This window comes from Hyaena hyaena, unplaced genomic scaffold (assembly GCF_003009895.1).
Source record: "Hyaena hyaena isolate Hyena2069 unplaced genomic scaffold, ASM300989v1 scaffold_371, whole genome shotgun sequence".
NCBI classification, from domain to species: Eukaryota; Metazoa; Chordata; class Mammalia; order Carnivora; family Hyaenidae; genus Hyaena; species Hyaena hyaena.
The window spans coordinates 1727124-1753935 of NW_024081003.1; the positions used below are offsets into that span (position 1 = coordinate 1727124).

Sequence of the window (26812 nt, forward strand, 5' to 3'; positions counted from 1 at the left end):
CCTTAAAGTTCAGTACTGTTTATAACCTAAAATTTAAAAAAAATTAATGTTTATTTATTTTTGAGAGAGAGAGAGAGAGACAGAATGTGAGTGGGAGAGGGGCAGGGAGAGAGAGAGGCAGACACAGAATCTGAGGCAGGCTCCAGCCTCTAAGCTGTCAGCACAAAGCCTGACGTGGGGCTTGAACTCATCCACGAAATCATGACCTGAGCCAAAGTAAGACGCTTAACCAACTGAGCCACCCAGGCACCCCTGTTTATACTCTAAAATAAATAAATGGATAAAATCTCAATGGTATTTGCTTTCTGTAATCATTAGTGTAAAAGAGTAATGTGTTTTAAATAGCCTTTAAATATATTTTAAATGTATGCTTTTATAAGTCCAACAGTTTTCCCCCAAAGTCTGCAGTCTTATGGACTTATGGTATACCAGTCTTATGGTATACCAACTCTTAGTTTGATGAAAACTTCGTGTAGGAAAACACCTCCACATTCCTGGGCAATATACAGAGCAGAGCCGTTGTCTATTTTGTTTCAATTGTTTACTAAACATGATATGTCATTTAAGCTACATGCCTTATTTCATCTAGGGAAGAATCATTTTGATCTTAGGCTGATAATTTTAATGAGGCCAGTCAGCTAAGTAAATGATGGGACCAGGATTTGAAGCCAAGAAGTGTCTCGCAGAAGCTTATCCTTTGAACTATTCTGCTATCATTTAACAAGGGGATAATACATCATAACTTATTAAAAGAACTTGGGGACGGGCACCTGGGTGGGTCAGTCAGTTGACCATGAGCTCAGGTCATGGTCTCGAGATTTGTGGGTTGGTGCCCCACATCGGGCCTTGTGCTGACAGCTTGGAGCCTGGAGCCTGCTTCAAATTCTGTGTGTCTCCTTCTCTCTCTGTCCCCTCCTTCTTGCTTGCACTCTCTCTCTCCCCCAAAAATAAACATTAAAAATTTTTTAAAGATTTTAGAGGGGCCGGGTGGCTGAGTCTGTTAAACATCCAACTTTGGCTCAGGTCATGATCTCATGGCTCCTGAGGTCTAGCCCTATGTTGGGCTCTGTTCTGACAGCCCAGAGCCTGGAGCCTGCTTCAAATTCTGTGTTTCCCCCTCTCTCTGCCCCTGCTCTGCTTACACTCTGTCTCTGTCTCTCTCTCTCTCAAAAATAAATAAACATTAAAAAATTAAAAGAAGTTAGAGGGGTGCCTGTGTGGCTTAGTTGGTTAAGCATCAGTTGTCTAAGTTTGTGAGTTTGAGTCTTGCATCTGGCTTGGGATTCTCTCTCTCTGTCTCTCTCCAATTCATGCTTTCTCTCTCTCCCTCTCTCTCAAACACAAAAACAAAAACAAAAAAACTTAAAAAAAATAAAAGAAGTTAGAAATTGAGCCTTCTAACTGTAGAAGTGTTTCTCTGTTTTTAAATTTGGACCTTCATTCCCATTATCCTGATTTTGTTTGTTTGTTTCTTTATTTAGAGAGGGTGCATGTGAGGGCAGGGGGCAGAGACAGCAAGAGAGAGAATCCCGAGCAGGGTCCATGCCCAGCTAGGAGGCTGACATGGGGCTAGATCTCATGACCATAATATCAAGACCTGAGCTGAAATAAGGGTTTCAAGCAATTGTTTAGCTGAATGAGCCACCCAGGTACCCCAGTTTTAGGGTTTTTTAAAAATTGAGTTATAATTGACATATAGCTTTGTATGACTTTTACATGTGTACAATGTAATGATTCAGTATATGTATATATTGTGCAGTGATTACCACAATAAGTTTAGTTAACATCCATCACTACACAGGTTTTTGTTGTGTTGTGGTTTATTTTTTTGGTGTTGAGAAATTTTAAGGTCTACTTTGTCAGCAACTTTCAAATATATGATATAGTATGGTAACTGTAGTCCTCATATTATACATTGCTCATCATTCTGATTAATTTTACTTTACAAATCAACAATGAGACATGTAAATTTTTTAACACATCTTTAAACTATTATATGATCTTGTGCTTTTATGATCCACTCAAAAGAAACTCATAAGCTTTCTGAGAAGAGATGGACTATGGATGAGAAAACATTAGTGAGTGCGACAGCATTAAATACAAAGACCAGATCTTCCAGATTCTCTGGAAGGGTGTCAGTTTCAAATATTCTTGTCATCCCCAGTAGCCCCCAACCCCAAATGCACCAGATCTTTTTGTTTTTCAGCATCCTGTATATGTTGCCTCATGTCTTGAGTTTTTATTCTGAAAGTCATTTAGCAAATATACCAGCTTGTACATGGTATACTCAAGTGTGTGTTCAGACAACAGATTGGACTGTACATAATCATGTACAAATTATGCAAAACATATACCAAGCAAAAAAACACACCAGTGTAGATGGCATCATCATAGATTTCTTTCAGAACACTACTACTTGGGCCAACCTGTGAGTGATATGGTTTGTGTGGAATAGAGAAAAGCTGAAGCAAAAGCCCACAGCATACGGAACATGGCAAGAGTATGAGACGGATGCAGGGAAATGATTATGCCAACTTGTATTGAAGTGTCTGGCCCTCATTTTGCCTATACTTAACTCTGTTAAATCTAGATCTTTTCATCTTTTCACAGGTTCTGAGTGGTTTACAAATTCTGCTACTTTCTCTTCTGAGCCTGAGAGCAGGACTGGAAATAAGTGACCTTTCACTGGATTGGTCAGTGAGGGACCTTGGTACTGGTCTCTCCTCTAGTGTGACATCTCTAAACTTCAGTGTCTTCATACAGAGGAAGCAACTGAGTCATTGATGAGATCAGTGTTGGCAAAGTCCCAGAGCTCACCCAGGGGAGACAGGTGTCATAAATAAGAAAACCAGACCAGCAGTGGTGGGAGGGGAGAGGATAGGTGAAACTCAAAATGCCAGTCAACCTCCATCATATGTCAGGGAGATGTTAGGAAGTGGAAGGAACTGGAGAGAACATGCCCATTCGATGAGGGTGAAAGTTACTCAGTTCCAGCCAGTTGTTATGTAAGAACAAAAACCCAGTGTCTCCAGATCTTCTGATTTTTTAAAAGAATAAAAAAATTCAGGTTTTTATGTGAAATATTCGTTTTAAATCATTTGCAATTCATTAAAAATTGCTAAAAGTAAAATAAAAATAAATTAATTAATAAAATAAAAATTGTGCAGGCTAAAGAGAGTACCTCTGACCTAGAGATTAGATTTGGCCTGAGAGTTGTCAATTTGCTGGATGATTTCCTAGGCTCCTTCTGGCTTCAGGCTTCCATGATCCTACATGAATCCATTTTATCTCTAACCCATTTCTTCTGCTTTGTTAACACGTAGTTATGCTTTGGGGAATAACTTAGCTTTACAGGAGTTCTTTGACAAGTGCTGAACTATGATAGATCTGTAAGGCTTATAATGTCCTTTTTTGATGGCCATGCTGTTTTCATAATTCAGAGGCTCCAGCAGTTAAGTACCTGTGTTAATTATCCCTTTCTGGGACAATTAATGTGATTCAATTCCAAGGCCCAGAGCTATTTCTCTAAACACTTTTCTTCTGGCTCTTCCTTCTCACCCCAATAGGAAATAATATCCAGTTGGAAAATTGATCTTGGTTCCCACTTGGACAAGGTATATTTGTAGCCTGACTTATGGTGCTCAGACAAAGAAATCTTCATCGTCTTTACCCTGGCAAGATTTTGCCATGGAGTCTGTCTCTGCTTTTAAACTTAGAAATGTCTGGGAACAACATTCTCGAACTATAAACTGAATTAAGGGTTAATTAAGGGTTTGGCTTTTGAGTTGTGTTAATACAGGAGTTTAGGCTCCTTTTTAAAAAAAGCATATTTATATGGGCCCCAAAGTAAAAATGAAGACCCAAAACCACAGATTTGCGTATGATCTCAATCCCAAATTATTTTTAGTAACACTGGTTCTTTTGCAGTGAAATTCTTTAGTATATATATAGATATATATAACTCCATCTATTGAATTTGACTGGCTAAGATGTGTTCCTCACTTTACATCAATGAGCTATTTCACAAACAAGTGAGTGTGACTCTAACTGAAAAGTTCAGACAGATGTTGACAATGAGAAGGAAGCGTCTGAGTAAATAAAACAAGAATGGCATGTTTAGAGAAACCACATATCTTCTTGAGACTGAGCTGATTTCAAGAGGATGAACAGAAGGCTCTGGTTGACAATTCTGAGCCACAGTTTATCCTTGTTCTGGCTCCAGTAGTGAGTCAACACCACACTTCAGAGTGTGTGAAGTATCTCTGGATGTTTAACATTTAAAACCAAATCTGAGAGAACCAGGTTACTGTCTGAACCATTAAAGACATACCATTTGATGTTATATTGTTAAAAATTTTGAATTAAAAAAATCCTATTTCTGTATTTCTACCCATGTATTTGGTTAGTCCTTCTGATTCAATGATAGAGCAGGTTCTAAGCTCCATGGAGGCAGGGACCACATTGTCTATTAAGTGCATTCAGTTCATTTTCTTGTAAACAAATGCACGATGCCTTCTAAATGCACTTAATTCATTTTGTTGAATGAGAGATGTTTAATTAATCATTTTAATATACAGGAGAGTTAGGTAAGTAGCTTTTCCAACATTCATTAATTTCATAAAGATTTATTGAGTTTTTATTATGTGCCGAACACAATTCTTAGTGCTAGGGATGTGAGATGGGCTTGGAGGTTAGATACTTAGCAAGGAGTAGCAATATATTGTGATGAATGTTATAATAGCAAGATTGCCCAAATTGATGTGAGATCTTAGATGAGGAATGACAGACTGATGGAGATTCAAGAAGGCATCAAGTTGGAGGAGACATTTTAGGCTAAGTCTTAAAGGAAAAGCAGGAGTTTGTCAGTAGGCAAATTGGAGACAGGCATTACAACCTCTCCCTAGAAGAGGGAGGAAACATGGCTTGAGTGTTGAATTGCAACAGTGGCTTGGGGACCACCGGGTTGTGGGACATCTTAGAGTGGTGTAGTTGGGGACTGCATTGTTGCAGAGCTTTAGAGAAAAACAAAAAGAATCCAATAACTTGCTGGGTATTTAAAGATCTAAATATTGAATATATTGAATATATAGACAAAACATGGCTATGTAAAAACAATTTTTCGTTTTAATTTATAATTTTTGAATAACTTTATTGATGGGAAACTGTAAGCTCCATGAGGCAGGAAAAAATCATCTTTGGTTTTCTTATATGCTTATGATAATGAGTTAAATTTGACCTCTGCTAGTGGATACACTGTGGGTGGTGACAGATTTAAAGAGTAGAGGTGGAATTGGAGAGGATGAGGAGCATGGTTTGGCAGCAGCCTGCCAGATGGTCCACGAGTAGGTGGCTGTGATGGTGCAAAGATTTGCAAAGAAGAGGCACAGGAGGAGTCGGACTGTAGAGCTTATTGTCATGACCCTGGTCCTGGCTGACCTGGGGTGCAGGGGAGGAGGAGCAGGGAGGGGATAGAGAGGGGGGATTTCTGCTTGGGCAATGGCAGGTCTGGTTGTGTTTTTTCTCCAGATGAAATTCAGGAGGAGGAATTATGGATTTGTTCATTGTGAGGGGCTTGAGCACAGCCAGGTGGGATCTTGACATAAAAACTGGTAAGAAATTGTTGAACATATGGGTCTGGAGTTCTGAGGAGAAGTCAGGCCTGCAGATGGAGACTTGGGACTCCTTTCTTTGCATACATGCAGTCACTTGGTGAGGCTAGAGACAGCTGGTGGGGTCCTGTGAGAGTGGGCTCAGGAATGCCAGGGGGCACTGGTTTGCAGAGAAGATAAATGTGTAAGGTGTCAAGATGGTGATTGAGTGCAGGCCAGAACTGACTTAGAGATAAGGCAGTGGGGGCTCCACAGTAAGAACATTTCTCTTGTTTGGATGCATGGAAACCAGGGAACAGTTGAGGAATCATCAGGATGTGAGAAAGAAGAGGCAGGGAGAGTGTTCCTTCAAGTTTTTCTAAGAAAACCTTTGAAAGATACAACAACAAGAGCTGCAAGCATTTGCTCTAGGCCAATCATCATGCCTGGTGTTTCACAAAGATAATTTTCCTATATTCCTCCTAAAAATCCTAAGAGAAAGGAGTTTTACTACTTCCATTCTATAGATGAAGAAACTGAGAAGATTGTTAACGCGCTTAAAGAAAGTCACACGGCTGATGGCGGAGTTCAGTCACAAACCCAGGAGAAATGACTCCAGGGTCTATGTTCTAGCCCAGGGACTTTCAGTGTTTTAAAATGACCTACAGGAATATGTGTTTGTGAGTCCAGCCCTGCACACATATAAACACTGAAGCCCAGGTTCACAGAATGGTACTGAAGCCTTACGGCCATGCAGGAGGTATTCTTATGTTTTAGATTCTTATCTATTTTATTCTATTCTAAATCCCAATTTTAAAAAATGCTACTCATAACCCACAGTTAATTTCATGACCTGTGATGCATTGGAGCTTCAACAACACTGCTCTAGCCCACTGCTTTGCATTCCTTCCCAAACTATAGCTTAATACTATTTTCTATTACATTCAACAAACATTTGTTGAGTGCCTACTATATACATATATGTAGAAAGAACATATAGAATATAAGATGTGCCCTGGTCCTGGGAATTTTCTGTTAGTGAAGAGGATGGGAAGAAAGCAAGTAAATGGCTAATTATAATGTCACACACACACACACACACACACACACACACACACGAGTATTACTCAGCCATTAAAAAAAAATGAAATCTTGACATTTGCAACTATGTGAATGGAGCTAAAATGTATTATGATAAGTGAAATAAGTCAATCAGAGAAAGAAAAATACCGTATGATTTCAACTTATATGGCATTTAAGATACAAAAGAGATGAACATATGGGAAGAGCACAAGAGGAAAGAGGGAAACAAACCACAAGACACTCTTAATGATAGAGAACAAACTGAGGGTTGATGGAGGGAGGTGAGTGGGAGATGGGCTAGATGGGTGATAGGTATTAAGGAGGGCACTTGTGATGAGCATTGGGTGTTGTATTTAAGTGATGAATCACTGAATTCTACCACTGAAACCAATATTGCACTGGATGTTAATTAACTAAAATTTAAATAAATTTAAAAAAAAGAATAAAGGTCAAAGGAGATTTGAAGACCATGGTATTCTGTGTATTTTTCTCAAAGGTCTTGAGGTGGTCAAAATATTATTATTATTTAGATATCAATTTGTTTAGTATAAGCCCCTGAGTGATGTCAGCAAGTTCAATCATTTTAAAGTATATCCATTAAAAAAGTTTTAAAATGAAAGAGTATCCATTAAAAAAAAATTACCATCAACTTTCCAAAGTAAAGTAATGCAACCATACAGACCACTTAAGAAAGAACCTGCATTAGGTGGTCTCTCCTTGGATTACATAGAGAGAGCTTGAAGTAGAATCTAACAAAAAACCTAGGGACACTGGGACAGAATGAGGATTATCAATACCTACCTAACTTTTATGTAGAGTTGTATATCAATTAAAAAGATAACATTTGAAAGTCCTTGGCATTGTGTCTGATATACAGAAAGTGTTCATAGAAAATGGTAATTAGAAGTTATTCCATGATATGGCTAAATAATAGTACAGTTAAACTGTAGAAATTTTTCTTGATTCCTAAGAAAACATGAAATTATTGTTGGGATTTAAGGACATTTGAAATATTTTTCTATAGCCACAATTGAAGTGGGTAAAAAAAAAAAGAATCAATTTAAATAACCAAAAACAGCCAAGTCTTTCAATTTATGACTGTATATTAGGACGTGCAGTTGTTTAAGATGACCTGTAGTGCTGCTGTCCCCTTTTGCTTAGTAACCACACATTTAAATCACCTGGAGCCCTCTAACAGCCTGGCCTTCCCTCCAAACATCCTGTTTGCATTGCTATAGGGTGGGCCCAGGCATCAGGGATTTTTAAGCTCCTAAAGTGATTCTACTATGTATGCAATCCCCTTTGTAATCCCTGCAGGTCTTAGTGTGCTAAATGCTTAGTATGTAAGTATGTGCTTAGGAAGTATGGTTAGTATGCTCTGATGATTAGAAACAAGCTCATGTGGAGATACAACCTTAAAATGAGGTTTTTCATTTGCCCTTTTGATGCACATGGAGTTATCACCTTTTCTTGAGAACTGGCTTAGAAAGGAAGATCTTAGGAGTCTTTGGAATAAGAAAGGGGTTCTTTGAACTGGGAAGATTAGAAAACAGGGACATGAAGAATACAAAGAGAATCTTGAGATCGTGTAGCGCTTTCAGAGACAAAGTAACTGATTTTTAAAGTCGCTTGTAGCCCTTGTCAACCCTCATGATCAATGCTCACCTCTGCTCCACCCATTGGCACACTACAAACCATCTGGTGGCTGGGAAAGGTGCTGGAAAGCCGTGTGGCTTTGAGTTGGGAAGAAAAGGAAAGAAGGAAATGAAAGGGAGAAAGAGAGCAAAACCCTTCTTTGGATTTCAGTGCCTCTCTGTTTTGTCTTCTCTGGGCTGTTGGTGACCTAAGAGTAGACTGCCATCGTCTTTATGTTCTCTCCTCACTGAGACATCCCTCTTCCCATGTGCCAGCTTTATCTTACTGTCAGGACATTATCCAAGATTTGAAAAATGTCACTTCCATATCACCACCCCCCTTTTCTTTGGAGGGAGGAATTTGGTAGCGGAGTGTGTGTGTGTGTGTGTGTGTGTGTGTGTACGCACGTGCTCACTTGAGTGTGCTGTTGTGGCAGGGAAGGAGGGCAGTTGTGGATGTTCTGGCCAGCTGTATTTGTAGGGAGGGTATTTTCAGATTTTGAGAGGGTCTCTGCCAAGATAAAAAAGAATACTTTTATGACAATTATGTTTAAAAGGATAAGAAATAATAATATACACTGAAATTACTGTGTACCAGGCACTGTACTAATAGCACAATAGTCTGGTGAGGTAACTGATATCATTCCCCTCACGTTTTGGATGAAGAAAGTGAGGCACAGAGATATTGCAGTAATTTGCTGAAGGTCACACGTTTGGCCAGAAATGGGACATGTACTCAGGTTTATCTAGGACACACGCCCAAAATCTTATCCTCTATTCCTCAGTTTTTTAGAATAGATATCTTCACATATTTATAGATGTATGTGTATGTATTTGTATGAAACTGTAGCTACTGACATAACAAAAATGTGGAAACCCTATCAACCATTCTTTGGGACCACATAATACTACTACAAGAAGATCTTGACTTCTCTCCCACTACCTTCCCCAAACTCAGAGATTGTTTGGCTAATTTGAACAAATTAATAAGTGGCCTCATCATTATATTGACAGCTTTATTATAATTATCACCAGTAGCAGGAGACTCTTCTCAGAGTTTTAGCTGCCAGCTGCATGCCTGCTCCGCTGGGGAATGCGGACACTAGCTGGGGTATATGACCTAGATCCAGAGAGATGAAGTGACCATTTTTGCATTGACTATCTGGAGATTTTTGGAGGTGCTTCTTCCCAGGTTTTTTCTGGGCTTCTGTACAGCAGAAGGATGGCATTATGGGTGAATGAATGATTCTCTAGAAGCAGTGCACCCAGGCTTGGCCATTTGGGACAAAGGAAAAGAGGCAGGAAAAGACTTTTCTTTCCTCCGGCTGGCAATGGTGTGTACTTGCTCTCTCTGGAGCCACAAGGGTGGAACTGGGCTATTTCTCCAGCTGGAAACCAGCCAACAGATTTTGGGGGTTTGCCACATCAAAGTGTGGGGTTAATAGCATTGCCACCACCAGTGGGGACAGAGCCAGATGTCACAAATGAAGAGGGAGCAGGCAACCTTCCATTCCTTTGTTCTCCCTTTGCACTTCAGGGTGCTTAGAAAAATAATTGGACCTCCTGAGAAGGTCCAATTATTCTGCCTTCTTGTTTTGTAAAGTTAGGATTCTTTGGAGAGAGATGCTTACTTTTCTATAGGCTTCCAATTCACTAGGGCCCATGTTGCAAGTTGTTTTTTGAGTTGATACACTTTCTGAAACCATTTTCTCCTATTTTCATTAAAAACAACTTTTGCATATCTTCAGATAAATGGATGTAATAATCATCTTTTAAATTTTGTATATAGGCAATGATCCCCTTTGCATTTTCTCAAACATTTTATGGGAGATCAAGAATATAGCTTTTAGGAGTTTTTGCTTTTGATCTGTAGAGATTTAGGGGTAAATAAGCATTGTCTTTGACCTTACTATAGATGACAGGGTTGAGCTAAAAGAACAGTGCAGTGCTGGCTGCCACTGGGGTGGGTGAGCTCAGAGTGACAGAGTTTCTGAGTGCTCCAGTCCCCACTTCGTCCCCAACTCTTAGCCTTTTCCCTCCCTCGCCTGTGTCCCTTCTTCACTGGGAAAGAGGGTGACAGTTGGTCAGAGGTGGTCCTTCTCTCCTGTAGGACAGTGATTCTCAGCCCTGGCAAATGTGTGGCTGCACATTTGGGTGAAAGGAAGGGTCAGACTATACCCAGAGAGTCTGGGGTGGGTCCTCCATCAGTGATGTTTTAAGCTCCCCAGAGCGCAGTCAAGCTGGAGAACCATTGTGGTTGGGCAACCATTTTGAGTGTATCTGTGGATGACCTTGGTCAGAATCACAGAGCGATTTTTTAAAAATCCAATTTATGTGATTCCTAACACACTAACAATACTTAGACCTTGAACCTAAAATAAAAGGAAACCAAATCTAACAGTAGACATGATTTTTTAATTATTCCAAACTGGAATCTGGTAATATCCAGATCTTGGTTTACATTTTCTAAATATTAAGACATAACTAAAGATTAAAAGGTTTTAGAAACTCTAGGTTTATATATAATTCAGTAACTAGTTGCTGTAGAACTCTGGTGTGAGTAGTAACTACTTCTTAAAGAGACTGTCAAGTTACCAGAAATCCTTTATGGTTTTTAAAGTAATAAGTAATGTTTATTTTTATTTTTTTGTTTTAGAGAGAGAGTGCATGCATGGGAGGGGCAGAGGGAGAGAGAGTCTTAAGCAGGCTTCATACCTAGCATAGAGCCAATCTTAAAACTGTGAGATCATGACCTCAGCTGAAATCAAGAGTCCCACACTTAACCGACTGAACCACAGAGGTGCCCCACTAACATTTATTAAAACTTTTTACTGTGTGCTAGGCACTGAGCTTTGCACTTGAAGTTCACTGTTATCCCATATTAAGATAAGAAAAGTGTGGTTTAGAAACATTAAGTAATTGGCTCAAAACCACATGGTAATTAGCATGGACTGGATTGGAACCCAGATATATGTATTTAATAACAAAGTTCATGATAGGGGCATGTGGGTGTCTCAGTTGGTTAAATGTCCAACTCTTGATTTAGGCTCAGGTCGTGATCTCACAATTTGAGCCCCACATCAGGCTCCATGCTGACAGTGGGGAGCCTGCGTGGGATTCTCTCTGTGTCCTTCCCCTGTGTGCATGCTCTCCCCCACCCCTCAAAATAAATAAATAAACTTAAAAAAAACAATAAATTTCATGGTCTTAACCATTACTAAATTCCTAAAATTCTGGAACCAGATACTAGAAAAATTTGTCTCTTCCTCCCTACTCCATCTTCATAGTAAAATTAAGATGAATAAGAGAAGCTATCTGGCAGTTGAAAATGTTAACTTGGCTTCATGTCTTTTTCTTTACGGCCTTCTTGTGTACATACACAAAGCATCCAAACATCACTGATGTGTTTCAGAAACCCTGAATTTATGTTTCATTTTCACTGCTTAGATTCTTTTTTTATGATGTGTGGTCATTCCTGCACCTGAGCAGAAAGAAGCTTTGCTATCTATCACTCCTTTGTTCAGAGAGCTACCATACAAAGGAAGTAAGCAACACATCATCTCTGATTTCATTGCCTTACTATAAACCTGTTTCTAGGTTAAAAGTCTGGGCATATGTGTTGGGGAGTGTGTGTGACATGGGTGGGGAGAAGGACTATTGACCTGGGGAAGGGCCTCACACAGATGAAAAATCTCATACAAATATTGTTGAATTTGTCTCCAAATCAGGCCATACATCTGGTCATTGTATCCATGTGTGTGTTTATAGAATTAATATTTTCCTTTGTAAAGTCAGCTTTATTGAGGCAAAATTTACATCAAGTAAAATTTAATACTTATAAGTGTATAATATGAATTTTGACAAATGCATACAATTAGGGTTTCCATTAATTTTTAAATAACAACTTTATTAAAATATAATTCACATACCTTATAATGCATCTATTTAAAGTTTATTTGTTTTAAGTATATTCACAGACTTGTGCAATCTCATCATAATCAATTCTAAAGCATTTTCATCAACCCCAAAAGAAACTGCATACCCATCAACACTCACTTCCCATTTCCTCCCAAACCTCCTAGCCCTAGGCAACCACTGACCTACTTCCTGTCTCTATAGATTGCCTATTCTGGAAGTTTCATATAAATGAGAATCATCTAATATGTAGTCTTTTGTGTTTGGCTACTTTCATTTAGCATATTTTTAAGGTTCATCATGTTGTAACATGTATCTGTACTTCATTCCTTTTTTTAATGCTTATTTATTTATTTATTTATTTATTTTGAGAGAAAGAGAGTGGGGGCAGAGTAGAGAGAGGGGGGGAGAGAGAATCCCAAGAAGGCTCCACACTGTCAGCACAGAGCCTGACATGAGATTCGATCTCACGAAGTGTGAGACCATGACCTGAGCCAAAATCAAGAGTTGGACACTTAGCTGACTGAGCCACCACTCCTCACCCCATGTACTCCATTCTTTTTTTATTGCTGACTAATATTCCATTGTGTGGCTAGACCACATCTTGTTTATCCATTCATTAGTTAGTTGATGGACATTTGGGTTGTTTCCACTTTTTTGGCTATTAGCCTTAATTTTTAAAAATATATTTATTTATTTTTGGGAGAGAGCAAGCAGGGGAGGAGCAGAAGAAAGGAAGACAGAGGATCCAAAGCAGGCTCTGCACTGACAGGCTGACAGCAGTGAGCCTGACACAGGACTCCAACTCACGAATTGCGAGATCATGATCTGAACTGAAGTCGGATACTCAATTGACTGAGCCACCCAGGTGCCCCTGATAGCCTTAATTTTTAAACTGTATCTTCAAACAGATATATTAATTTATTTAACCTCACTGTGGCTTTTTTTCCTTCAATATTAGTATACCAGAAGTCTGAAATGACTTCTGAGACAGTCCTATTAAGGCCACCACGCTTGGATTCACAGTCATACAAAAATTATTATTTGGAGTTCACTTCTTGTTATAGCAATGTCGTATTGTGGAAAATGCTTACAGAATTGTAGATATGTGTCTATAAATATAAACATATATATATTTACATAAAACAAGGATACCTCAGTATGATTTTACAAAGAGTTTTAATAGTTTATAAGAAGGACAGTGGGGGTTCTTTTCCTTTAAAAATGACATTGATCTATAACAGCTTATTTTGCTTCAGAAGAGAAGTCATAAACTGTACTCACTATGAAATATCATTGGAAAAGTCACAAAATTAATCCAGTTACTATAACTTTTAAAGGACTAACACTGGTGTTAGTGTGACCGTGTTTACTAATATCCAAAACAACAAATGGAGCAGATTCACTTGGAAGTTTATATCTTTGACTCAGAGAGACCTGACACTGTTTTAAAGCTTTATGCTACTCCTAAATGGTCAACAAGCAGTCATAGCTATGTTGACTCTTTGGCAAGTGGTGACTGCACATGCTGCACTTTTTACTCAACACGCGCTGTGGAACGCAGCTCTTTGAGAAACAGGAAAGTGAAAGTACCAGCAGAGTGTCGTGTGATAGAGGCAGACTCAAGCACCAGTGACTGCTCTGGTTACTTGTACACCTGAACGGCCTCTATGCGGCCTGTCTCCCATTAAATGGAATTGAATTAATGTATATTTGAATTATGACTATCTGTGTATGTTAAAGGATATTTTTTATTAGAACTCCCAAATAATTATTTGCTTATTTTTTATTTTCACAAAGAATGATTTGTTTGCCTGCATTTTTTTAAATGAGAATTTGTCCCAATTTTTCTCAATTCCTAGCATCCCTTGACAGTGGTGAAGGATGCGTAATACATGTTTGGAAGGGCAAATGTCACAGGAGGGAAAGAGCAGTATCAATCAGTGCTAGAACTGCTTCTGGCACAATAGATCTGCTCTGTAGTTTATAAACTTGTTACCCACAGTAGATTCAGAACCAAAACATCATTTCCAGTAGCTTTTGAATATGTTTTACTTTAACAGCTTTGTGGAGAAGTTCATCTATTTATTTATTTTAAACATTTTTAATGTCTATTTTTGAAAGAGAGACAGAGACAGAGCACAAGCAGGAGAGGGGCAGAGAGAGGGGGAGACACAGAATCCAAAGCAGGCTCCAGGATCCGAGCTGCCAGCCCAGAGGCTGACACAGGACTCGAACCAGACAAACTATGAGATCATGACCTGAGCTGAAGTTGGACACCTAGATGCCCCTGAACTTCACCTATTTAATATATATAGTTTCATGGAACTTTTTCAGGACTTGTGCAAACTGTACCATAGAAAATAACTTAAAAACATTTTCACTACCTCAAAAAGAAATCTTGTGCCCTTGATAGTCCATATTAATGCCCACCTGTCAAACTGTTTTCCAGAGTGGCTGCTGCATTTTCATCCCCACCAGCAGCACCAGAACAAGGGTTCCAGCTTTCCTCAGCTTGGCCTGTGGTTTCGAACCTTCCATTTAACAGGATAGCATAAATGTAACTGAAGGAAGGTCACAAAGCCCAGGACGGTTTCAACTTTTGACACACTTGATAGATGACCAGGTCAAGACAAAATTAACCTGGAATCAACTATCCCCGCCCCCCAATGTAATCACATGATCCTAGGCCCTTAATTGAAATAAAGTGCTTGATGGGATTTGCTCAGAGGATAAAAAAGAATGGAATCTTGCCATTTGCAATGACATGGATGGAGCTAGAGAGTATTATGCTAAGTGAAATAAGTCAGTCAGAGAAAGACAAATACCAGATGATTTCACTTATATGTGAAATTTAAGAAACAAGTGAGGAAAGGTTAAAGAAAAAAAGAAAGAGGCAAACCTAGAAGCTGACTCTCAACTATAAAGAGCAAACTGATGGTCACCAGAGGGGTGGTGGTCGGGGTTGGGGGAGGGTTTCAATAGCCAATGGGGATTAAGGAGAGCACTCGTGATGAGCACCAGGTGGTGTATGGAAGTGATGAATAACTATATTGTACACCAGAAACTAATATTACGCTGTATGTTAACTAATTAGAATTTAAAAGAGAAAAAAAGAGAAGAAAAAAAAAAGTAAAGTACTTCAGGACCAGGTAATTTGGCAGTGGTTGAGATTTTTTAAAAAGTTCTGTTTATACCTCCTATGATTCAAGTGAAAAATGTACCTAGGAGTCTTTAGTGAGATATAGGTAACAGTCAAAAAGGGTTATTAGAGAATGATTATGGGGGAGGGGGGCTGGAGGCAAGAGGGACCATCAACTGAAAAGAAGGTCAATAGTAAATTATTCTCAATTTGGCAAAAAATAGTATAATATGTATGTATACACCTCAAGGACAGAAAACTTCTGTGTCAACACTGAATGTTCATAAATGTCAAATATGCAATTCTGGCATTCTATATGTGGAGAATAGACATTTTTAGCCAGTGTAGACTTGAGGAAATAATAAAGGATTGGCATTATTTGAGCAGAAGTAAATGCATAAAGTATTGGGATTTAGCCACCTTGTAAATCAACAGTAAAATGTAGACTTTTCACTTTTCAAAGAAAGTGGTCTGGAATTTGCACTTTCATAAAACAAACTCTAGCTTTAAGATATCTGCTGTCCTTCATGCTACGTTTATCTAATTTGCTTGAGTAATGGTATCTTATTATGATTAGTTTTATTTCATGCTATCTTCTCTCCACTCCAAGGAGGTTTTCTAATATGTAGAACATATTTAATGTTTAAGTTAAGGGGCGCCTGGGTGGCTCAGTCAGTTAAGTGTCTGACTTCGGCTCAGGTCATGATATCACCGTTCGTGGGTTCGAGCCCCATGTCGGGCTCTGTGCTGACAGCTCAGAACCTTCTAATTTTGTGTCTCCCTCTCTCTCTGACCCTCCCCTGTTCACACTGTCTCTCTCTCTCTCTCTCAGAAATAAATAAAACATTAAAAAAACTTTAAATGTTCAAGTTAAAAATAAGATATACACTTAAATTATAAGTTAAAGTTAATTTTATAATCTTTTATTAGATCTTGTACTGTGACAGAACTGCCCCTAAATTTTATGCTCTTTAAATGGTCTCTCAGAATGGCTTGCAATTTTGAGTTTCATAGGATGCCTTATCATGCAAAGTCTGGGTTTGTGAACACTCTGGTTAAAAAAGATTCCACTAATTCAAAGAATGTACTAGCATATACCAGAATGTGTGTTTCCAAAAGCATATTTTTATACAGATTTATGATTAAGAGCCCCAAACTTTGAGTATACTCATGGAACACTAGTCCAAATAAAACAACACTTTCTGATACTTACAGATCTTGTTATTTTTTAGAGCAAAAAACAAATCCATTGCTTAGATAATATAAGTGGGCTACTAGTGCCAGCATTTATTATGTAAAGTATGAAAAAATATCTTATCTTGTCATCATAAGTATAGGCTTCTTGAGACACTTTCTTCTTACATTTCAACTGAGAATAGCATCTTTCCAATTTTATTTTCCTCTGTGATCCCTCTATGACCTGCCTTCTTTATTTTCCACCAAATTTAACAGACCTATCCTGATTCTACACCCATGTTCATGTTGTTTCTCTTGCCAGAGCCATGCTTTCCTGAATCTCCATTGTTCTTTAGGACCAGCCTACTTCATAGAGCCTTCCACTTCTGCTTTCCTTTCCCTCTGACTCCCAATCATTTCACATCCAGCCACCACTTTGGCACCCATTATTACCTTCCTACCTTGCCTTCTTACCTGGCATGCTATCTTACCTTCCTAACTGGTTTATGAGCTCCTAGAGGGCAAAGGCCATGCTTTCTATTTCTTCTGCCTTCCCTTGGTATCTAGTCAATATATTTTAATTTGAAGAGATCATAAAACTTGTTGAATAAAGATCACTTTTATAATGCTGTATTTCTGTAAATATTAGTATAAGTAGGCTTAGAAGGAAATTTCAGTTAATTTGCAGTTTTTATTTAAAAGAATGCCAGAGAAGAGATTTTATCATCATATTGAATCGTAAGGCATGAAGAAGGAGGGATAATAAGAAATTTCAGGAAAAGAAGATATGGTATATTCTATATTTCCTGTATTATGCGGTCACAGACTGTACTCCTAAACCTACCCTTTGGCCCAAATGGGATCAAGTGGTGTATAGAAAGGTAAAATAATCAACTTGAAATTACTTCATACTCAAATTTGTTTATTCTGTTCCAAGTAAAAGAAACAAATACAAGTTAACAAAATAATTTCCTGGGTTTGTTCATATAGTGAAATGAAAGGCTGGAGGAACCCACCTAGGGTATCCCCCAAGGTAGTCAAGGTGGTAGGAACTGATAGAGGGTCTCTTCAATGTACTGCCATTGGAATCAGTAAAATTCAAATATATATTTCCTTATAGCATTTCGGTCAAAATTCAGAGTCCTAGGAAATAGGTCCTGCTTGCTTTGCTTGGATCAAATACTATTCTATGGGTGAAGATCAAAGGGCCTTAACCAACAGTCCTACCAACTCTCCACTCATAGAAAAGACCCAAGTCTCCCCAAGGAAATTGGGTACTATTACAAAAGGGGGAAATAAAGATTAGTTTATTTGTGAAATCACCTTGCAGAATATACAATGTCAGAGAAATAGCAGGGGAGAAACACTTAAGGAATAGAGAAAACTCTAGGGGAAGGTATCAGTTACCCTGAAAGAAAACAAAGCATCACTAAATGGTATTTTCCACCATGTTCTCTTTATACTACATGTACATCAAACTATGAGACAATTAAAAGTTAGAAGCTATTAGCCAACTCTTTATAAAAACTTGTCTTTCTAGTCAGAGTTGATATACGTGGGAGCTTTGTATTTCAAAGGTTTGTTCTCCCAAATATTTACTGTGAGAAGAATTTCTCTGGCTCCTGTTCTGTGTGTTGAAATGTCACCCAAGGCAAGGCAAAGTAAACCAAGGCCAAGGTATTTTGTGTATAAAGGCACTTCTGTCTGCAAACTGGCAAGGGAGATACTCCTCACCCTTTTACCTCCCTAACCCTTCAGAAAATACTGGCTCTCTTCATGATTCTGGTGCTTTGCCTATATAAATGTGTACTTTTCCTGAAGTGCGATAATTTGAAGATTTAAATGAAGGACAATTTTATATGCATTTGTTCTTATGCAGCCTTTTAGTCTTTTTAGATGTTTGGCTGTTGCTATCCTATATTAATCTGGTTTAGGCAATTAAGACTATATTTTCTTTAAAAGGGATTTTGAACAAGGAATTTGCAATGGACTAAATTGTCATGAGAAGGACCAAAATGATATTGTTTGCTTTTACAGTAGAGTTGGTACCGGAGAGAGTTGACTTCTGAAGAAGGGACATAGCTGATTATTTCAAAGGACTTAGATATTTGGAAATTGGGAATATTCTGTCTGCTAACACAGTTATTTGGTCTGAGACACTGGCTTTTAGACTCTACAGTTCTGTGTATAAATTGTAACCTCTTTCAGTTGTGAAGTACAGAAAGCTAATTTGTATATTTTAAAGACCCATAGCAGGTCATGACATGATTTTTGCCTGGCATTCTGAATGTCAAAGTGAAGAAATTCAGTGAATCCCAGAAAAATTGATGAGTGTAACTATGACTCTCTTAAGGTAGTCACGTGCTCCATCATCTAATAAGAGATGTGCGTGAATGGATGAATGATATTTTCTACTATCTTTCTCTATTATTTGATAAAACCACAGCCAATGGAATGGCTTGGAAAAATCTGAGGTCAAAGGAGACTCTGTTGAAACTGTAAACCTGACATGATTTAGTGACATAGAAAGCATGCATCATTAAGTGGGAGTCCCTCTTGGGAGCAGAGAGGTCAAGGCCTGGGCCTTTAAATCCATTGCCATGTAAATTGTTTCAGATCTTCAAAAGAAGTCATATTTTCAAATTCTTTTAAAATATTATTTTGATACCAAAGCCTAGTAAAAATTAAAAACAAAAAAGATATCTCACTTATCAATTTAAAAATTCTTCCTCTGTAGGGGTCCTGGGTGGCTCGGTTGGTTAAGCATCAGACTCTTGATTTTTAGCTTAGGTCATGATCTCACGGTTTGTGAGTTTGAGCCCTGCATCAGGCTCCACACCAACAGTGCAGGACCTGCTTGGGGTTCTCTCTGACCCTCTCTCTCTGCCCTTTTCTTGCATGCATGTGCACATACACACACTTTTTCTCTCTCAAAATTAATTAATTAATTTTAAAAAACCCTTTCCTTGTCCCGCAAATAGACTGACATAATCAAAATAATGCATGAACCCAGGAAAATTTAATCCAGTAATTCAAAGATCAATAGTAGAAAATACAGATTTATTACATTAAAAGTTATATGGAGAAAATCATAATCATCTCCTTGTACACCAGAAATGTGTTTGATAAAATGTAGTAAGCATTTTTAATAATAACACCCAGATAGAGAAATGTGAATATTTTCTTTGTGAAAGAAATCAATCTAAGTCCTAAAGGCAGCACCTTGACATTTGAAGGTATTCTAACTAAGTTAGGAACCAGACAAAGACATATACTTTTATTATTTAACATTATTCTGTATGCCCTGTTAGATGCAAAGACAAAAGAAGTCAATTTGAAGTATACAAATTCAAAATAAGAATATAAAATTATTGCTGTTTGTAGATGATTGTGTAACTTAATTGTATTATACATTGTATATACTCAAGAGAATAATCCAAAAATCTACCTCAAACAAGAGAATTTAGTAGGGTAATGGGATACAAAATTAACATATAGACATCAATAACTTTTACACATACAAACAAAACAAAGAAATAACCCTGATTATAACATTAGCAAAAAGGGTAGAATACTTAAAATAAAAAGAAATATTAGGGAAAACTTTAAACATAAAGAACACTTAATATCTACAAATGGAGAAGCACACCATGTTTTTGATGGAAAGACTCAACATCACAAAAGGGTCAACTTTCCTTAAACCAATTTATAAATGTAACTCAAACTTAGTAATTAAATTCTCATGGTAATAGTGACTGAAAGGTAGATCAATGGAACAGAATGGAAATTACAGAAATATACCCATATATACCCAAAAATTAAATAGGAATTACAAATGACTCTTGGTCTATGAAATGACACACAACTTTCAGAAAGCTGAGAAATGCAAGTTAAATCTATAATGAAATACTGTTTTACAGTTACCAAATGCGCAAAAATCCAAAAGTTTTATGACACACTCAAAATTGCTGTCCTTTGATGTCAATTTTGTAATACTAGTTACTGATACAATGTTCTTACCTTTTGACTCAGCAATTCTTCATTTGGGTTTTATCTAACAGATATGCATATATAGAAAAAGGTGTACGTATATGTAAGATTATTCATTGCAGCATTGTTTTTCACTGTAAGTCACAGGGTTGAATTAAGAGAAAGCCCTATACTGAAATACAATGCAGCACAAAGAAGAGAATGAGGAAGGTTGTTATGCATTAATGTGAAAGATCTTCAGAATATTTGTCAAGTGAAAACAGCATGATTTTTTTCTGTATAAACAATAGAGAAAATCTATATTTGAGTGAGTGATGTATGCATAAACCAACTCTAGAAAGATATAAAAGAAAGAAGTATTGGTTTCCTGTGGATGATATGGGAGTCAGGTGGGAAATAGGTGTGGACTGTATACCTTGGTCCTTATTTTTCATTTTGAACCATATAAATGTTGTACCTATTCAATAAATAAATAAACGAACAAGTGTGCAGCCATATGGTGAGATACTTTGTGTTTATTAAGAAAAAAAAGACAAAGGATCCTGTCTGTGTATTGACAGGGAAAAATCTTGGGAGTGTTAAGTACATGAGACAAGGTTTGGAATAGATTGTACAATATGCTACTTTTTATCAAAAAGAGGGAAATCTAAGACTATTTGCTTGGTTTTGTTTGTATATTCATGAAGGAAGTCTGGGAGGATACTTAAGTTGGTGGATCTGGCGACGTGCTGCCAATTTCTCCCTCCAGACCCCTTTTGGGAATGAGAGATTCCTTACCCCAGATGTTGAGAGTGCTGGCCAAGGGAAGCGGGGGTGAGCAGGGGCTTCAGCTGACAGTCATATGGGAGTGATGGCCTCACCTAAGGTCATGCACTATTCTTGAATGGTTCAAATCCACTGAAAGATCAATATGGGGTATAACAGGCCAACTGTCCATGCCCAACTCAGGGCAACTCTGAAGGCCCATCCCAGCTTTAGAAGTTCTCTTCCTTAACACTACATGGCAGCTTACTCTTTCTCTCCCTTATTACCTTCCATAGGAAGAGAACAGTCCTAATAAACCTCCTTCTTACTAAGAGTCTGCCTCCTGGGGAATCCAACATGTGACAAGAAACCAAACCTGGAGAATGGGGACAAGGTTTTCACTCTGTGCCTTTTTATAATTAAAAAAATTTTTTTGAACCATGTGGAGGTATTACTTACTCAAATCATCAGTACAAAATTTAAAGTTAACTTGATATTTCAGTGATTTTTCTGCTTTTCCATGTAGAGAAGCTTTTTATTTAATTTAGAAGATAATTTTAATCCAAAATACTGTGCCCCACCACACTCTAAATATGCTTTTCTTTTCCTTTTTTTTTTTTTTTTTTCTGCTTAGCCCCTACAGAGGAACACCTCCTTGATCTCACCTTACGATGGAATTTAAAAAGTCACCTGATGGTGGATGGGGCTGGGTGATCGTGCTTGTCTCCTTTTTCACTCAGTTTTTGTGTTACGGATCACCGTTGGCTGTTGGAGTCTTGTACATAGAATGGCTGGATGCCTTCAGTGAAGGAAAGGGAAAAACAGCCTGGGTCGGATCCCTTGCAAGTGGAGTTGGCTTGCTTGCAAGTAAGTGGATAAATTTATGCTTCTCCTAATTCCTTTATCATTTAATTAGATTTGTTGCATCACTGAAACTGTGCAAGGCATAGGAGGCTAAGTATCACATATTTTCCTGCCTTCCTTGAGATTATAATAAATCTATGTGAAAGTACAAGAATGCATAAGATATGCATTCATTTCTTGATTTGTTTATTTGCCATTATGTGCCAGGCAGTGTGCTAGTTGCTAGATATAAAAAGATGAGCAGTAAACACACTGTACCTTCCTTAAAAGATTCAGTCTAGTGAGAGACACCTATGCTTCCATGAGTAAGAATGATACAGGGAGATGAAGGCATCCATCCAGGTGCGTTCAGTGTATGCTGGTGAGCAAAGGACCACACGATGTTCACCGTCCCATAAACAGTTCCTGTCCAATTCGAAATTGCTCCTCTTTGATTCAGGTACATTGTGAGCAAATTGCGTGAACTACATTGTGTCACCTTCATGAGAAAAATTTGACGTGCCAAAGGATAGTCCCATCTCACAATGATGACATTCAGAATTTTAACTCGGTGTAATGTATGATACACATGTGGTACCACATCTGTATTGGTATAATATCTCCAAAAGTAATATTCTTGATAAATGTTTACATATGATGGAATAAGGATTCTTTCTTTAGAAAGAATCTTTAGAATGAATTTCAAATGAATCTTTAGATTCATCTCTAGAAAGAACAGTAAAGGTGTTTTCATTTACCTTTAAAGGACGAAAATCATTATGGTGCTTCCATTTCTGGAGTAATAGTTTGAAATCTGCAGTAATGTTTAGTGACCATCGATCTGACTTACTTGGAACTATGTAAGCATAGTTGTGCTAAGATGGTGACTTATTTAGGGTCAGTATTCCTGGAGTCTTTTCCTGTGTGCTGTGAGGTTGACCTGGATCACTGAGCAAATCACAATCTCTATTCTGTGGGGATATAAGGACATCATGGGCGTATAAGGAGAAAATAAGGACATTGAATGTGGTGATTTGTAGGGTAATTTTCAGCTTTGAAAGGATTTTGTGAACACAAACTGCATTAGCTGTTCCTTCTTTTAAATATATTGTCTTTTCTAATCACTAAAGGGGACTTCTTAAGATAAAAAAAAACAAACCCAAAACATTTGTTTCCAATTGATGTATTATCCTGTTAAATCAAAAGCAAGACGTGAAAACACAGTACTGGATATTGTGGGCATGTCGGATAAGATAACTAAACATAACTAAACAAATGAAAATAATACTGTCATTATGAGCTCAGGAGAAACAGGAAAAGTTTGCTCAAGATTTGTTTTAAAGAGTGTTTCAAAATGTGGATCATTTGCAAAGCTGTCAAAGTACAAATGGGTGATAATTGATATGTTAATAAAGGAGCTTGCAAGTATTGATTTCTAGAAAATTATCTGCACAAAAAAGAAAATTTATTTTTAAATGTTCTCCAATTAGTCACCATTTCTATTAGCAAATATTAAGTTAAACAGAAAGGTAATTACCCTGTCTTCCAGCAAGGGTCAAAGGACAATTGAAATGATATCTCAATTAGCACATACTCAGAGGACAGATTTTGTCACTAAGTCCATCCAAGTGAGAGTTGAGGATTCAGAGAAGCTAATAATAGCTCCTTAGGGATGGATGGGGCATTGGTGGTCTGAAGGGCAGCTCGGCACTTTCTCCAGTTTCCCACTGCTTCAAGGACCAGGAGCTGCCCCATTAACTTGCAGCTGGACCAGCTACATAATTTGCAGGTCCCAGTACAAAATAAAAATGCAGGGGCCCTTGTTAAAACTTAAGAACTTAAAGTTCTTGATCCTGGGGCTCCTGGGTGGCTCAGTCGGTTAAGTGTCTGACTTCGGCTCAGGTCATGATCTCACGATTCGTGGATTCGAGCCCCGCATTGGGCTCTGTGCTGACAGCTCAGAGCCTGGAGCCTGCTTCAGATTCTGTGTCTCTCTCCCTTTTTGACCCTCCCCTGTTCACACTGTCTCTCTCTTTCAGAAATAAATAAAAACACTTAAAAAAAAAAAAAACCTTAAGAACTTTAAGACAGCAACACCAGAGCCGTAAATCAATTATGTGGCCCTCAAGCCCTGAAGTCAGCTCTGCTTGCAGGGCTGGGGAAATAGAGCATCCCACCAAAGTCCAGGGGAGAGAACAAGTACTAGGGGGAGCACTGGGTTGAAGTCGGAAGTTAATTCAAGTCCTGGCACTAAGATTAGTTAGCTGAGTTACCCTGTGTACGTCACTTAACTTCAGTGCCATCAGCTAGACAAGGAGGCACTTGCACCAGCTAATCAAACCCTTTGAAGATGAACATAGAATAAAGAGACAAGAGGTCTTGACAATGAGGAAGTGATAGGAAAGAAATGATGGCTGAAGAGCTACCACTTATAGGTGTGTGTGCACTTTATAGGTGTGTGTCGACTGAACATGTGATGTTGGCCTCCCTTGGCTCCTCATAGCATAAATTAAAAGACAGATCCTGAAAACAATGGTAATAAAGTATTAGCAAGATGTGTCTAGCATGTGTGAGCCACATCAGCCTTTTGTTGACAACTTTGTTCTGCAGAGAAAAACAGATTAATACTATCTTGGAAATGGGAAAAGTAGATCTCATGTTGGCGACCCATATCTGGTTCTTAACCAGAAAGATAGTTAGAATCATCTGCAGAAATAGTTTAGCATCTAAAGACCTCTATTTGACCCTCAGACATTCTAATTCAGTTGGTCTATGAAGAAGCCCACATATGTGAATATTTTTAAAGCCTAAAAAGTAATTTTCAGTTGGGAACTACCACTAGCCTAAGCCCTCTTGACTTAGATTTTAATCTTGCACTTTATTGTAATTCTCCAGTGTGTGATTTGCTTTGACTTACTTGTAAAGGGGACTGCTTGGGTTTCTTCTGCTGGGTTGTAGCACTGTTCATGCCATATAAAACATGAAAAATAGTGTCTAGTGGCTCTGATTCTGATGAAAAAAAACACATAAGTGGATGTTTTTGCATCTTTTTGATAAAATATAATTTCTACATATATGAATATATGTCTATATTCATACATCTTTTTGATAAAAATGAGCTTTATATATATACATATGTATATACCTGTATAGATGTATACGTGCATGTGTGTGCGTGTGTGTGTGTGCGTGTGTGTGTGTGTGTGTGTGTGTGTGTGTGTGTGTGTATTTGCTCTTAAATTCTGGGCTGTATATGAATTACTCAAGGTTGTCTAAAAAGACAGTTTTTTACCTATCAGTGCAGCAGGGTGGGAATAGGGGGAGTCTTTTAACTAGCTCCTGAGATGACTCTGATGCAGGTAGGCCATATTATATCTGAAAAACATGAGTTATTGTCTTTACCCAGTTTTGTCCACAGAAGGCATAGTAGGAATCTCAGTTCTGTGATCCAACCTCTGGAGCTTTATAAATGAGCAAGGCACAGAAGAGTAAGCCCATTTGCCAAGCAGCATATAAATTATATGTTCTTGTACTTGTCCCTTCACTTTACTAGGTGTCCCTTGTGTGTCTGTCTCAATCCCAGTCACTTTTACTTGCTTGATCTTAATTGGTCACAACAGTGCGCCGAGGTAGGTATCATTTTCCTCAAGTTTAGTGTCCAGGATGCCTACATGAAGATGCAGCCCAAGATAAAGGACATTCTCTAAGAGGAGAAGAGGCACCCAAGCTCCAGTTTCTCTAACCTGATTAGCCTGTTTTGTCATCTTTAAATTGGAGACAATAAAAGTACTATCTTATATGATTGTTGTGTAGAATAATTGAGATGGTGCTTGGCATGTGGTAGGTGCTCAACAAACTTTAGCTATTAAAGAACAAGAATCACCACAAATAAAATTACTTTCCCAAGAAATTGCAACCAAACTGTGGGATCCTCAAAAGAACGGGACCTTTCAGAATGAAAGACAAAGACATTTCTAGGGGGATGGGCTGGAGGGAAAACTGAAACTTTGCTAGGACTGTGCCTAAGCATCTTGAATTTAAAGTCCTACCCCTTGTCTCTGGCAAAGTGAGATTTGAATGGTAGCTCACAGTAACACTCAAACAATGTAAGACATACATGTCTTCACTTTACACTCCTCATAATCTTAATTCTTCATTCCTTCTCTTTGAAACTAGAATAATAATAATTGAGGAGAAAATACTTCTTCCTTTTGTCTGAATTATTTGCTTATCCAGCTGATCTTTGAAATGAATAAAGTTGGGAATTTGGGTTATACAAGCTCACTACCATTACATGAGTTACATGAATACATCCATAGAGTGTCCTTTGCTCTCAGGATTCCAACACAGAAGACATCATCTGTACTTACAAGGGATTTTAGTTTCAAAGAAGAGACAGAAGAGGCTTACTGATAATTTGAGATTTCACAAAGGCAAGGGAAAAGCAATGTCTGGAGTTTTATAGAGACAGGTTGTGAGGTGGGCCAGATGGCAGGATGGGCTGTGCAAGGTGGACTATCAGGGAGCAGGCCATCCATATGGAGACTACTATGCAAAGGCCTGGGAGCCAGCACCATAGGGATCCATTCTGGAAGAGTAAATCTGGTTAGAGAGGGAGGCATTGCTTTGGGAGGTGTGATGGTCTGTTTCAACCTGGCTAGGCTACATTCCCCAGTTAGTCAAACACTAGTGTAGGT

At 38.1% G+C, this 26812-nt stretch overlaps 1 protein-coding gene across 2 annotated transcripts in view; it reads left to right on the forward strand.

Moving 5' to 3' along the window:
* Window positions 1–26812, forward strand: part of SLC16A9 (solute carrier family 16 member 9) — a 53905-nt gene that overhangs the window by 3023 nt on the left and 24070 nt on the right. For both annotated transcript variants that reach the window (XM_039250491.1, XM_039250490.1), the window contains one exon: window positions 21907–22139. In XM_039250491.1, the coding sequence (XP_039106422.1) occupies window positions 21944–22139 (196 nt within the window). In that variant the 5' untranslated portion in view covers window positions 21907–21943. The remainder of the gene's footprint in view (window positions 1–21906; window positions 22140–26812) is intronic.